Genomic DNA, 15,889 nt, shown 5'->3' with positions numbered 1-15,889 from the left:
ATGTGCCAGGTTTTAGTGGTGGAGGAAAGGCGGAGTTCCTTGAGAAAATCCACCGACCTACAGCCAGTACCTGGCCTCAAACCTGTGACCCACTGGTGGAGGGCTAGTGGTAGCAGAATGTCAGATGCTTAACCACTTGGCCATCGTGGCCCCATAATCCCTAAGTAAGACAATACATGTAGCATACTGACCACTTTAATGGTGACTGCCTGGGGGGTCCTAGTAGCGAACTCAAACCCGAGGCTCCTAGCTCCTTTCACTAGGGCTGCTTCATCTGTTAATACAAATAAATCTTTGTTAAGAACATCACTTGGGCAATGTTGCACCTCGATAAATATACATACTGTGAAAGTGAAAAATTAAAACTTAAAATATCTAAATGTTTGAAATTAATTTGTTATCTTCAATTCAATAAATGTTATCACAGCTTGAAATAGAGAAGAAATCCACAAAATTTACAATAAAACACACTTTAGCAACTGAGAATTTTAAAGTTTCAAACTTAAATTTATGGAAAGTATTCTATACTAATTGAGCCATATAAACATAGTGGAAGAGAGAACATGGATGAATGGACAGACAGACAAACAGACAGACAGTTGTTACCTGGAGATGAGGCCTGGTATACCACGGGTTCGCTGCCGTCCTCCCGGATCTCGCGTTCCGGAACCACAGTGTGACATACAGAGAGCAAGGTGAGGAACTCCCGTAGAACTGGGGCTGTCACCTGTATCAACATGGGCAGGGGCAGATAATTAGACATTTTATAGGTAAGTTTACTTCAAGAAATCATGGCCGTTTTCATTTAAACGGTTCAACCAGTGGGACCACAGTTGTTCGTTTATTAAATAAGGTCGGACCTAGTAATCTGATACTGCTTTCAGGCTAGCCTTGACAAAGACTTGCAAGGCCTGCATAAACATTTGCAGGTCCGTCAGGATTTATACCCAAAATTGTTACATTTAAAAGCGGACGTACCGGTTGTTCTGCATAAACGAACAGGCCCCATACCATCAAATGATAACAAGGCGAAACATTACGAGGCGATCCATCACTCCCAACTGGTAATAATTTTGCTATTTACTCAACTGAAGCTACTTAAAAAAACAAAGCTGATACATGAAAGTGTTATAAGGCCAAATCTTTATGCTCCAGGCAAAGGTTTCAATGTTTGGGTCCAATGCTAGATACAAAGGTCACATTGTATTACATTAACACTGTTAACCGCAGACAGCCAAATAAGAAACAAAGTCCCCTATAATAGCTCTAGTAGGAGACTAACAATGTAAATTTCAAAAATGACTTTTCATAAACAGATTTCATTCTCTGCCAGAAGAGAAATTTAACAGTAGAAAAATGTAAATATCACATCTGTTATTTCCTTATCTAAAGTACAAAGGTTAATATTTGAGGATACAGTCTCTAATAGAGTGCTCCGATTGGCATTATTCAAACATCAGCTTATTGTTATTTAAATAAATCTGTGATACTACTGGGGTTACATTCGATTTCGCTCTCTGCACCCCTGGAATAGTTCATAGCAAAATTGAAGGCGCGTAGCTAGCTATTTAATTAGTCTCAGATAAAAAATATAAAAAAACCCAGACCAATCGCTAGCCCGATACCTGTCCTTTGAAGATTAAAGAGGAGCAACACTCGCCTTCAAAGCTTGTCAATTTTACTGTTATGCGACCGAGAGATTCAAGATAACAAGTCTTCTATTCTCATTCGCAAGGTGTTCAACACTAAGCCTTCAATTTTGTCATGACATATTATAGGGGTGCAGAGATCGAAAGTGAGAACAACCTCCTGAGTATAGAAGATTATTTAAATAAAAAAGTTTAATAATGTTGTCTTACATGGTTTTGTAGATTCTCTGTAATTGTCGCGTCATTGAATGCATGTTCACTTTCGTCATTGTTACTGAAAGAAAGAAAACACATTTTTAATATATATCAAAAACTTGGTTGTTCATATCATCGACAAACATCAGAAAAATATAAAGAAAGTTATATGGTATTCAATAGAAAAATAAAATAAAGATAAAAACAAGCCATTCCGAATTAAATTAATATGTCTTGCCTGTGCCCTGCTTTGACAATCGATGCACATATCAGAGAAACTAACTTAATGTTGATGGAGATGCTGACAAAGTCAATGGACCATGAAAGGTAGGTCGCATCCAGCATTTAATGCAAGGGTTAAGATGTACTACCTAAGATGCATCTATGGTCCAAGTTTGGTTGGTCTAGCACTTATACCCTCAGTGAAACTAACTGAAACGCAAAAACTTAAAGGTGACGCCGGCGCCGGAAAAGCAATACCTAAGTCTCGCTTCCGCTACTTTGTGCGGCAAGCAAATAACACATGAAATCAAAACAATTACAGATTTACAAGTATATAAACAAGTGTTTTGTCCTGAAGGAAGGGTAAGTGTTACTTACCCGTAGGTAATGCCTGCCACTGAACACTTCCTGAACACTGTGTTACTTACCGGTATAGGTAATGCCTGCCACTGAACACTTCCTGTACTCTGTGTTACTTACCCATACATAATGCCTGCCACCGAACACTTCCTGAACTCTTGTGTTACTTACCCATACGTAATGCCTGCCACCGAACACTTCCTGAACTCTGTGTTACTTACCGGTATAGGTAATGCCTGCCACCAAACACTTCCTGAACTCTGTGTCACTTACCCATACGTAATGCCTGCTACCAAACACTTCCTGAACTCTGTGTTACTTACCCATAGGTAATGCCTGCCACCGAACACTTCCTGAACTCTGTGTTACTTACCCATACGTAATGCCTGCCACCGAACACTTCCTGAACTCTGTGTTACTTACCGGTATAGGTAATGCCTGCCACCAAACACTTCCTGAACTCTGTGTCACTTACCCATACGTAATGCCTGCTACCAAACACTTCCTGAACTCTGTGTTACTTACCCATACGCAATGCCTGCCACCGAACACTTCCTGAACTCCATAACGTTTCTTGTTAGTGTACCGGTCTTGTCAGAGAAGATGTATTTAATCTGAAAAATACAGAATATGGACATCTGTATGTTTATGAGGGTATATTATTCAAACTTCACAACCGTATTAAGCAATCAGAACCCATGTCAAGTTTACTTGACAATTATTTACCTGTACTCTTCTTCTAACTCGGTAGCCATGATCGCGCATTATACTACTGTGTGCAATCAAGCGTGAGCTTCAGACCACTCGCTCTCCAGAGAATTTCTGTTCGATCCCTAGCAGTAGCGGGAAAAAGAGAGTGATGTCTGATAGGGTTAGTTGTTATCCCTCCGATGGCACGGTGGTTTCCCCTGTAGGTTTCCACGAAACATCATTTGTTCCATTAGCGGCGTCATAATAAAAGCTCTACAGTCGAGCTTATGTTTGTTGTTGACAATTGTACACGACGTTAAGTAAAGATTATTATTAGCATTTAAAAAAAAACAACATTACTGTACTGAAATTTAACTCACCTGTCCAAGTTCCTCGTTAAGATTTGATGTTCTTGCCATGGCAGGTGTGTCGGACTCGGCACAGTACATATCCTGGTCCTGTAACCATACACAACATCACATGGAATCACAAACCAAGTCATAGTTTAATGAAATAACATTAAGTACAGTATAAATATCAAAATTGATCTTTGATTTGTTTCTGCACATCAATGAATTTATCATAAGTTTGGAAATTGGTTTTGTCAAATTTGTTCCCTGAACTTGATGAAAAGATCGTTAAGTAGCCCTTCGTCAAACTAAATGTGGTGACGATCGCAAATTTGGAGTCATGCAGCTATTTCAACGACCGTTTGGAATTTTTTGTCAAACATGGTCGCTAAAATGTATCAAATGTGGTCGTTTAACGTAATTTTGGGTGGTTGCTGGTCTCGTTTTAGACAGATGGTCGCTTTATACAGTTAAATAATTACATGGTAAAAAAGGTCGGGAGGAATGAAAAGTGGTCGCATAAAACAGATGGTCGTTCAATACAGATGGTCGCTTGAGTAGATTCGACTGTATTATAATACCTGACAATAGTTATTTTGGACATTTAGTGTCCTAACTCATTAGATTATTATTATGTTTGTCATGTTGTTAACTAATTTTCATTGCAATGATAAATATGCCCTCAGTACAGAGGGTGGCAGTTAAACCGCGGCATTAACATTTCTTGTTATTTCCCATTGTGTCTTACCCAATTGATGAATATGGCCTGGATGAACTTGACGACCTCGAGTGACACCTGGAGACTGATGGGGATGAGATTGTTGTACAGGATGATAAATGTCAGGAAGTTGTAGCCGAAGTTACTGGGTGGTAGCTCTGAAATCAGAAAAAGTATTATTTTGAAACTTGTCAGTTGTTGAAAGTTCTATGTGCATCTCATTACAGGGACCAATGTTGATGTTTTGGAAAAACAAAGTAAATAGTCATGATTTATTTGATAATTATGTATTCGATCTAATGACAAATTTAATAATAAATAATCCTTTCGTTTGCAAAGAAGCAAAATCTTCAGATATAGCTTAAAAACTTTAATACATGCCACTTTGTCTATAGCTCCTTCAAATCCTTATATTAAATTACTCACAAGGTACCAATCCTTGTCCACAACTCGTGAGCTATGATACTCACCTCTGTAGGTCAGGTACCAATCCTTGTCAACAACTCGTTAGCTATAATACTCACCTCTGTAAGCCAGGTACCAATCATTGTCCACAACTCGTTAGCTATGATACTCTCCTCTGTAAGCCAGGTACCAATCCTGGTCCACATGCCACTTGGCCCACAACTCGTTAGCTATGATACTCACCTCTGGAAGCCAGGTACCAATCCTGGTCCACAACTCGCTAGCTATAATACTCACCTCTGTAAGTCAGGTACCAATCCTTGTCCACAACTCGTTAGCTATGACGCTCACCTCTGTAAGCCAGGTACCAATCCTTGTCCACAACTCTTTAGCTATGATACTCACCTCTGTAAGCCAGGCACCAATCCTTGTCCACAACTCGTTAGCTATGATACTCACCTCTGTAAGCCAGGTACCAATCCTGGATCACAACTCGTTAGCTATAATACTCACCTCTGTAAGCCAGGTACCAATCCTGGTCCACAACTCGTTAGCTATAATACTCACCTCTGTAAGTCAGGTACCAATCCTTGTCCACAACTCGTTAGCTATGATACTCACCTCTGTAAGCCAGGTACCAATCCTGGTCCACATGCCACTTGGCCCACAACTCGTTAGCTATGATACTCACCTCTGTAAGCCAGGTACCAATCCTTGTCCACATGCCACTTGGTCCACAACTCGTTAGCTATAGTACTGACTAGGGACATCACAATCAGGATCACAAACAGTATCAGGATCTGATAGGTGTAAAACATAAAGGCAAATTGTTGTACAGGAAAGTAATCATTTATATTATATAAGCTAGCCCACATTAGACAGGTACATATTGGTGGAACAAGTAAAAATACGTTTTTACTTGTATGTATCGTAAAAACATGTGTAAATTCCGACATTTTTTTGTGTTGAAATTTAATTTGAAGTTGGGGGTGCCCAAATTACATAGCTATAGATGTTTTCAGGAATTTTTAAGAAAGATCGTTGAATTGCATTTTCTGCCATCAGGATTTTCACCAAGGATTTTTATACTGATATACAGATAAACATTGTGTGATATAATAAAAATGACTACAACATTGCTGTTACATGATAGGGAAAGACAAAAGAGACAGTCTATGAAAGAAATAATCATTTATTTAATGGATGTTACTGCAATAGATATTGATGAATTTATATCGGCCATACAGCATTGTCCATGTTCCTAATTTTGATATTAAAGACAAATCATTCTTATATAAATTGGTACATTATTTTAGCTAAAATATAGGTAGGGCATTAATAATGTCAGCTCTGGATCCACTGACCTGTGTGTTGGTGACCTTTTCCACGTTTGACCTCTTTAGTGGTGCTGTGGACGAGTTGAGCATCAACTTGGATTCTGGACCCGTGTAGATCACAATCCCTGTCAACACGAACAACCGAAGTTAAATTGGTTACCTTTGTTTTTGTAAATATTTTATACACCATAAACAACTACAGCATTATTATCTTATTAATTGGATAAAAAAGTGCTTAATCTTTACCAGGTGTTTTTCTTGTTATAAAACAATGACTTACAATAAAGTTAAAAAAATACTCTTTTATTGACCCCTGAAATTTCATAATGAGCTATTCCAACCTTTTAATAGGGCGAGTTCAAATGTGTCTTCAGGGGCGAATGAGTTAATTTAGGTATAATTTCAGAAGCTGTAAAGTGTATATTTTCATTGTTTTATTTGAGATAGAACAATTTGATGATATAACATTTTACATTTTTACCCATGTAAGAATTCTATTTTTTTTTTAAAGATCAGTATTGGCAAATGTGGAGGTTATAAGTATAAACCATGGTATACAAAATTATGACAATGACCTGGTAATTATAAAAAAGGTATATTTATAAATTGGGATATGTTAATGTACCAAATATCCACTTGGTATTCCTCAGCATTGCGCCCCTCAGTAACAGCTGGTCTGGCCCCAGAGGTATAGCACTGTACAGAAACAGAATTCTTATTTACACCTCATCACCACAAGTCTCATTGTGAACAATCATATAGACAAGTAGGATTCACAATCACAGGTAACGCCATGTATGGAAAATTGGTTAAAATATTCCAATCAGTATTTTTCAAATTATAATCCTCATGTATCGTTTTGTAGTTATGATATTTTCAAATCCCAAAGTACTTTTTCGAAACATAATTTTTTTAATATGATGTCATGCCACAATTCAAATATCAATGTTACAAAATTCTTTTTTCTTTGTTATATATTTTTCCTTTTTTATTGGGTATGTTATTGTAATTTTTACAACAACCTCTTTGGTCGATTCATTTTGGGTACACACAGAGGTATGTGAAATCAATATAAATGAAATATCAACAGATAAGTCTATGATTGTAACCAAGAATAATACCAGGATTCTAAGTGTGACTCTAATCCAATCCTTTCCTGACGGTGCTTCAGGGAAACCATCAATATTGCAGGACAAGGTCTGATATGCCATGACTGATGAAGCATGTTTATATTTAGAAACAAAACATTGCTAGGTCACATAATGACCTCCGATCCGACCTCTACTCTGACCTCTGGATAATACCCAGATTGTACATAGAACATTGATCATGGCCCTATTAAAATGTAACCAGGAATCCTAGATATTGCTTTGTCAAGAATACCTTGTTTCAGTAGATAATAAATATAAATATACAACATTTGATATAGCGCCCTATCTAGCTAACATAAGCCACTCTAAAGCGCTTTACAGTACATAGATTTACAATTCTATACAGTCAATACAATTAGCATATATATTAATCAATACAATATTGAGGAATTCGCAGGAGCAGCCTTATCAGGCGCTAACTACTAGTCCTATGCCACCTGGCTAATATCTCCCAATGTGTATGCCTGTGTGTGTGCTGGAGATGTATTGTGTTCTGTTTGTAGTGGGACCGTGCTTCCAACGGTATCATTTATAGTGCCACATCACTTGAATTCTACAGCACAGATACCGCAACACCCACCCCAGACCATTTTATACTCCACCTGGGTTGTTGGAGTTGTGTGGGCAGGAGAAAAACACTTTCTCATATATAATATAATCTCTGTTTAATTTGGTGCATGTCCAGAATGTACTTACAATCTGCCTGACGGTCTTATGTTGCCCACAAAGTCATACAGATGTTTGTTTGGCAGTTCACATTCCACAACACCATCCAGATCTAACAAATCTTCATGTCGTAAAAGCTTGGCAGTTTGAGGTATGCCCTGAAGAAACATCGTTATAATAATTTAACTTTGTATGCACCCAACTCCATTGAAAGTGAACATCTTGTAGGAAAATAAATTTTATTTCTTGAACAAAGAAATTAGGCTAAATTCTTGAATAATGAAACAATATGAGCACAATGTTAAAAAGATAGCATATTTTCTTTTCCTACACAACATTTTAAAAACAGTGTATTCAAGAGTTTAAGTTGAGGTTTAATGGACATATATAGCTTACATGGCTTAGAATTTTGTGAAAAGGTGCTATTTCAATTAATCAAAGGCTGTGGACTCCATCATCAAGCTAAAAGTTTCATAGAAATATGTGATAAATAGCTATAGATGGCCATATGGAATGAGTCACGCCACAGCAAAACCTTAGATTAGCTTTTGAAAGACACCTAATGCATAAAACCATCAATTTCAAATTGTCGATCTAATATTTGGTAGTGGGGGTTCCCACCTGTCTGATCTTCAGGTTTGTTTCCCCGTCAAGGTTGGAGGTCTCTATATAACACATGGCCTGTGGCTCACTGTAAAAAACAAATAAATAATTCCTTTATTATTGGTAAGTGCACTTACTGCATGTATTCAAAAGGCATATTTTCTAAAAGTCTCTTCGGCAGATAAATGAAAGTATTTAGTGATGAATACACATTTTAAGGCACGTCATGATTAAATGACATATTTTAGATAAGTATAATAATGACACAATATTTGTGTACAATTACATTAAGGGAATCATAAAGGATGCTGTTATTTATAAATCACTTTTAGAACATGCATTCAAATGGGATTACATAGTCTTACCTTGACAAAAAAATCTTGTGTTTTATTTTAGGATCAGATTTCCTTTCATTCAAAACTATATCCTAAAATATTTGCAAGTTATAATAATAATAGATCATCATGCTTATTATAAAGTGAAAGCAGAGCATCATGTTACCTTGAAGACAGAAGGACAAGGTCAGCTGGGAAGAACTGACCACTGACCACCTTGACCAGGTCTCCGACTGACACCTGTGTCCAAAGGAGGCGCTGCCATGTACCGTCTCGCAACACTGAAATCAAACAATACCCTGAAATGTGTTCTGCTCTGGGATTCAGGGAGAAATTGGAAATAAAGGAAAAAACATTTTTAAACTAAAATATTTTTTATTTTTAATAAATGTTTTCTGAAGGTTTCTTCTGTATTGAAATTGTAAAAGTTGTTTTATTTTGCAGTATTCTAATTTTCACAGGAATAATGTTTCAGTGAAATACATTCCGCAAAGTTAATACCAACTTAATCCATTCTTACCATAGCACTAAAGCTTGTAATCTGTGGAAAATATATCCTTTGAAAGTCACTGTTTTAGCAAATTGTGAAAAATAAGAACTGCAGAAAATGGACATTTACAGTATTATGGATTGGTCTATCGAAAGTTATTTTCATACATGAACTTATTCACCCCTAAAGACACACTTGAACTCCTCCAATTCAAAGGTTGGAATAGTTCATTATGAAATTTCAGGGGTGAATGAGTTAAGGGATGGTCTCTCTGGAGAAGTTCTAGTACATGCATATTGAAGGATGCTGTAAGCAAAAAGGTTTTACTATTATTTACGAACTTGTCTTTCTGATGATTATTTAGTGAAGAATGAAAATAATAATAATAATAACTTGAGGTTCTTATATACCGCTTTATCCCAACCTAGTTCGTAGGTTGTCTCAAAGTGGTTCACAAATTATTATCCGCGGTTATAAATTATAGAGCCTTTGCAACCAACCAATATCTTTCTCAACTCCCTGGGGAGCACACAGCCGGTGCTGCCATTTTGGCGCTAACAGCTAGCATTTAACAATTCTAGCACTACCCAACGATGTACTGATTTACAGCCGAGTAGACTGGAACAAGCGGAGTAAAGTATCTTGCTCAAGGATACAACACAGTGCCGTGTCGTGACTCGAACCAGCAACCCTTCGGTCACGTGCCCAGTGTTCTACCACTAGATCACTGTGCCTCCTAAAAGACACTTTTAATCAATCGTATTTGGAGAACAGTTGTAACAGCTATAAAAGGTTCTATTGCTTTTAGCACCGGTCTGTCTAGATGTTATACTGTAATTATACGGAGGTCTTCCTGCAGATCAGGTTCTACTTTATTGTGGTATGGTCTTTCAAGGAACTTTCTATTTGACAAAGGGGTAGCTTTTTCCAGAGAAGATCTTTATTAAGGGGATAGACTTTCAAGGAACTTTCTATTTGACAAAGGGATAGCTTTTTCCAGAGACAATCTTTATTAAGGGGATAGACTTTCAAGGTACTTTCTATTTGACAAAGGGGGAGCTTTTTCCAGAGAAGATCTTTATTAAGGGGATAAACTTTCAAGGAACTGTCTATTTGACAAAGGGGAAGCTTTTTCCAGAGAAGATCTTTATTAAGGGGATAAACTTTCAAGGAACTGTCTATTTGACAAAGGGGAAGCTTTTTCCAGAGACAATCTTTATTAAGGGGATAGACTTTCAAGGAACTTTCTATTTGACAAAGGGGTAGCTTTTTCCAGAGAAGATCTTGATTACGGGGATAGACTTTCAAGGAACTGTCTATTTGACAAAGGGGTAGCTTTTTCCAGAAAACATCTTATTTATTAAGGGGATAGACTTTCAAGCCTTGTTCTACGTTATCATGTTGTGTGCGTGTATTTTTCAACGGGTGTTTTAATTCATTACATAACGAGCCTTCGGCAGTCATAATTGTATATAGGAGGGGTTTCGTAGTAAATTGAAGTATGTGAATCTATGACAACAATCTCAACAGTTAAATTGCATTTCACCAAATCTTTACATCTGTGTACAAGTTTGTGACTTAACACATCAATGTGTAGGTAGTGAAACTATACATGTATTACGAGATCACTCGTGACAAACGAGAAAAAGCCCCGGGATTGACGCGGAGTGTCGTGAACCTACCCTGTACTTCTCGATTGTTCACAGCGTCATCTTGACGGTGACGTTTCTGAAACAAATTAAAATGGAGTACAAACAGCGTGAAATCAATTCAAGTTGGCAAACGTACACGGAAACCCAATAACAGATAGACTATCTATTGATTGTGTACAAGTGGTCCTACGCTATGTCATAGATACCATCGTAAGGTTACCCTACCTTACTGGATACGGCCATACACAACGTGTCATAACAGCCCTAAAGCCTGGTTTTTAAAAGATATGTCTGAATGATATCAAATTCATCTCCGGAAAGTTTTAATGAAATAGTTGCATTTCCTATGTCAGAAAATTAACTGTGATTGTAGTAAGTGTGACACCTGAATTTTACAGCTGCCAAATGTCTAAAATGAACCCTGATTCTAGACTGACACCTGAGTCTTGTAACCCCTAACTGTATGTACAGTGACATCAGACTTCTTTTTACTGGCCTCCTTTCTAGAATGGACCTTACAGCTTCAGTCTAATCTGTACATATTTAATCAAATTTGGATGACCATCCAGATGGGGATTTGTACAGTTGAGAACCTAATCAAAGTCTGTTTATAGATGTGTACAAAAATAGCCGATAATGACATCTCCATTATTGTCGTTGATAGATAACATAAGGACACAGTGTTATGGTCCTTAAGACATCAAGAGCCAGGGACAAAATGTTGTGAGAGGTATAATAAGGCAATGAGTTGTAAGGCAATGTGTTGTGAAGCAATGTCTTGTGAGAGGTATGTGGTATGTTAAGTCTATGTGTTTTAAGGCTATGTGTTGTGAGAAGTATGTTAAGTCTATGTGTTGTAAGGCAATGTGTTGTGAGAGGCATGTTAAGTCTATATGTTGTAAGGCAATGTGTTGTGAGAGGCATGTTAAGTCTATGTGTTGTAAGGCAATGTGTTGTGATAGGCATGTTAAGTCTATGTGTTGTAAAGCAATGTGTTGCAAGAGGTAGGTTAAGTCTATGTGATGTAAGGTAATGTATAATGAGAGGCATGTTAAGTCTATGTGTTGTGAGGCAATGTGTTGTGAGAGGTATGTTAATGTTAAGTCTATGTGTTGTGAGAGGTATGTTAAGTCTATGTGTTGTATGGAAATGTGTTGTGAGAGGTATGTTAAGTCTATGTGTTGTAAGGAAATGTGTTGTGAGAGGTATGTTAAGTCTACTAGTGTTGTAAGGCAGTATGTTGTGAGAGGTATGTTAAGTCTGTGTGTTGTAAGGCAATGTGTTGTGAGAGGAATGTTAAGACTATGTGTTGCAAGGCAGTATGTTGTGAGAGGCAGGTTAAGTCTATGTGTTTTAAGGCAGTATGTTGTGAGAGGTAGGTTAAGGCTATGTGTTGTAATGCAGTATGTTGTGAGAGGAATGTTAAGTCTAATAGTGTTGTAAGGCCGTAGTTGTGAGAGGTATGTTAAGTCTATGTGTTTTAAGGCAGTATGTTGTGAGAGGTAGGTTAAGCCTATGTGTTGTAATGCAGTATGTTGTGAGAGGTAGGTTAAGTCTAATAGTGTTGTAAGGCAGTAGTTGTGAGAGGAATGTTAAGTCTATGTGTTGTAAGGCAGTATGTTGTGCGAGGTAGGTTAAGTCTATGTGTTGTAAGGAAGTATGTTGTGAGAGGTAGGTTAAGTCTATCTGTTGTAAGGCAGTATGTTGTGAGAGGTAGGGTAAGTCTATGTGTTGTAAGGCAGTATGTTGTGACAGGTAGGTTAAGTCTATGTGTTGTAAGGCAATATGTTGTGAGAGTCAGGTAAAGTCTATGTGTTGTAAGGCAGTATGTTGTGCGAGGTAGGTTAAGTCTATGTGTTGTAAGGAAGTATGTTGTGAGAGGTAGGTTAAGTCTAATAGTGTTGTAAGGCAGTAGTTGTGAGAGGTATGTTAAGTCTATGTGTTTTAAGGCAGTATGTTGTGAGAGGTAGGTTAAGGCTATGTGTTGTAATGCAGTATGTTGTGAGGGGAATGTTAAGTCTAATAGTGTTGTAAGGCCGTAGTTGTGAGAGGTATGTTAAGTCTATGTGTTTTAAGGCAGTATGTTGTGAGAGGTAGGTTAAGTCTATCTGTTGTAAGGCAGTATGTTGTGAGAGGTATGTTAAGCCTATGTGTTGTAAGGCAATGTGTTGTGAGATGTATGTTAAGTCTATGTGTTGTATGGAAATGTGTTGTGAGAGGTATGTTAAGTCTAATAGTGTTGTAAGGCAGTATGTTGTGAGAGGTAGGTTAAGTCTATGTGTTGTAATGCAGTATGTTGTGAGAGGTATGTTAAGTCTAATAGTGTTGTAAGGCAGTAGTTGTGAGAGGTATGTTAAGTCTATGTGTTGTAAGGCAGTATGTTGTGAGAGGTAGGTTAAGTCTAATAGTGTTGTAAGGCAGTAGTTGTGAGAGGTAGGTTAAGTCGATGTAATGTAAGGCAATGCGTAGTGGGAGATGTGGATCATGTCTTGTTGGAATTCAATCAGCCACTTTTGTAACTAGCGGTGTAGACCTAATCTATAATTCACACTATTGCCGCGTCAGTGTACATTTAACAGTCAACTCACGAATATATCAAAAAATCTCCGCGTACCTCATCGTATGTATGTATTTATTATTTATACCAAACAAAATGGTAATCTATCTAGCTAGCTTCCCTCTCTTGTAAACTAATGCAAGCACATGTACACAACAGATTAACACCCAGAAATCTTGTTGAAACTTTTAAAAAAAATGTTGGAATTATTTGTCCTATAAATCATTAGATTTTCAAAGACTGTAAATATTGCTTCCCTGTTCAGTAAATCTTTAAACATCAATAATTATATTAATATACAAACATTTGATATAGCGCCCTATTAAGTTAACATATTAAGCCACTCTAAAGCGCTTTACAGTACATAGATACACAATTAGCATATACATTAATCAATCAAATTTTAAGGAATTCGCAGGAGCTGCCTTAACAGGCGCTAACTTACTAGTCCTATGCCACCTGGCTAATGTCTCCCTATCTGTGTATGCCTGCGTGTGTGCTGGAGATGTAATATATTCGTTCATTTACAATTGTTGTGATAAAAAAATTGAGATTCAATGAATACATACCTTCTTACTTGCCAACTTATTTATGGGTAGAATTATCTTATCAGTAATTGGTATTACCTTATTTGACAATGGAATAGTGTGAAATATCACATTTAAAACAGTTCTGTACTGTTTAATTAACAGAACTGAAAATCACATAATAGAAGAAATATAGTTTGGTTTGGTTTGTTTGTGTTTTACGTCCTATTAACAGCTATATATGGTCATTTAGGGACAAGGTTATGATGGAGAATAGCGTAGTCACCAGAGATTCGCCGATTAATTTATATAATGCAGATAAAACAGAGGACAACTCTATTCATACGAACTTATAGAAAGGATGGTAATTCTACTTACAAAGTCCTCTATGATCTCCTTGATGGCAGACACTGTTAGGATGAAGAGTAAGGGAACAGCTGTGGTATACCGCCCAGTGGGGGATACACGTGGAATTTGCTGTAAGAGGAGGAAAACATGTTTAGTGATATTTATAATATATTCCTTGTATTGAATAGCTGTTTCTCTTTGAAAAACAAAAGTGAATATGCCTCTTTTTCATTTTTCATTAAACAAACAAGTAAATGTACATGTGATAACAATATAAAGTTTAAGACCAATGTCCTAAGTCTTAACACAAGTAAACTGTCTGTAAGGCAAAGTCAAACCTATACTTACCCAGAGAATTGGAATTTTATAAACACCGTCAAATTCTCTACACCTCATGTTATGCATCATACATTCTGCACAGATTACGATATAATCACACCGGGATAGTTACACCAATATAATTACACTGGATTTATTACACCCATATAATTACACCCATATAATTACACTGGGATAATTTGTTTATATATGGAAGGAGAAAAGCCAATTACATTATTACCAAATCTAGTCAACTAAACAATTGTATAAAGTTAACTCATATACCCCCAAGATTTTAAACTGGACTTGCCCAATCATTGATTTTGTAAGGTTTAAATGAGACTTTAGGGGTGAACGGGTTATTACAGCTGTCTATCTGAAGTGTTTACTCAATAGTTACTAAACTGTCTGATAATTGTTAATGTATTAGCTTAGAATCAACACCGATATTGCTCAATTTGAAACTCAACAAGAGTACCGCGGGGCGGAACAATATACGCCCGTCAAATGCCATATAGTGTTATATACTTTCTTACATTGAAATAAGATCTGCATCACTCTAAGAACTTCATATCATGATTATAATGTATACCAAGTTTCAAAGAAATCCGTCAAAATTTGTAGGAGGAGATCTCCAGACAAAAATCAAATACTGAAATGAACAAAGGGCAATAACTTTTGGAAAAATTGTTGAATCAAGATTCTTTTAAGGGAGACACAACTTCATATCATGATTATAATGTATACCAAGTTTCAAAGAGATCGGTCGAAAAATGTAGGAGGAGATTGCCTGACAAACAAAAGTTTACGACGGAGGGACAGACAGACGGACATCCCCATACCATAATACTTCCATCAAATTTGACGGGCGTATACAAATATGAAGTTATTCAAACTGAAATATTAATAGAAGTCAACTTTAAATGCGGAGTTATCGCTACAGTACAGGAAGCTATCAATATACCATTATACCTTGAGTACAGAAATGGGTCACGGCCAATATAGCCATCACACATGTCTATCACGCAACGTTCACAGTGTACCATGACTAGTGGATGTAAACAGTGCTGGAGATCCGCCTCAGGCTCTGTAGACATTTAGCTATATCTGATTGATCAAACACTGGGGCTTATAAATTAGACTTATAAATTAGACTGTCTTTGGGCTAGGACAATGGTCAGGCCAGTATCATTGTGTTGGGAGAATATCTCAGACAAAAACCATTTTCAACTCCAACTACCATGTAGACCTTGGTTGTGATACCGTTCTCAGCTATATATATATACACATACCGTAGTATACCAGTATTCTCATTT

At 37.0% G+C, this 15,889-nt stretch overlaps 1 protein-coding gene across 11 annotated transcripts in view; it reads right to left on the bottom strand.

Moving 5' to 3' along the window:
• LOC110449526 (probable phospholipid-transporting ATPase IA) overlaps window positions 1–15,889 on the bottom strand; it is a 95,963-nt gene that overhangs the window by 36,058 nt on the left and 44,016 nt on the right. For all 11 annotated transcript variants that reach the window (XM_021496450.1, XM_021496456.1, XM_021496455.1 and 8 more), the window contains exons 4-17: window positions 14,286–14,384; window positions 10,854–10,899; window positions 8,848–8,962; window positions 8,365–8,434; window positions 7,774–7,901; window positions 6,552–6,622; window positions 5,954–6,051; window positions 5,281–5,389; window positions 4,215–4,342; window positions 3,497–3,574; window positions 2,952–3,040; window positions 1,860–1,923; window positions 607–727; window positions 192–274 (exon numbers count right to left, since the gene is read on the bottom strand). In XM_021496450.1, the coding sequence (XP_021352125.1) occupies window positions 192–274; window positions 607–727; window positions 1,860–1,923; window positions 2,952–3,040; window positions 3,497–3,574; window positions 4,215–4,342; window positions 5,281–5,389; window positions 5,954–6,051; window positions 6,552–6,622; window positions 7,774–7,901; window positions 8,365–8,434; window positions 8,848–8,962; window positions 10,854–10,899; window positions 14,286–14,384 (1,299 nt within the window). The remainder of the gene's footprint in view (window positions 1–191; window positions 275–606; window positions 728–1,859; window positions 1,924–2,951; window positions 3,041–3,496; window positions 3,575–4,214; window positions 4,343–5,280; window positions 5,390–5,953; window positions 6,052–6,551; window positions 6,623–7,773; window positions 7,902–8,364; window positions 8,435–8,847; window positions 8,963–10,853; window positions 10,900–14,285; window positions 14,385–15,889) is intronic.

The sequence above is a fragment of the Mizuhopecten yessoensis genome, unplaced genomic scaffold (genome assembly GCF_002113885.1).
Source record: "Mizuhopecten yessoensis strain PY_sf001 unplaced genomic scaffold, ASM211388v2 scaffold4631, whole genome shotgun sequence".
Classification (NCBI taxonomy): Eukaryota; Metazoa; Mollusca; class Bivalvia; order Pectinida; family Pectinidae; genus Mizuhopecten; species Mizuhopecten yessoensis.
The sequence above is the reverse complement of the archived record's forward strand: the minus strand, read 5'-3'. Positions and strand labels throughout refer to the sequence as shown.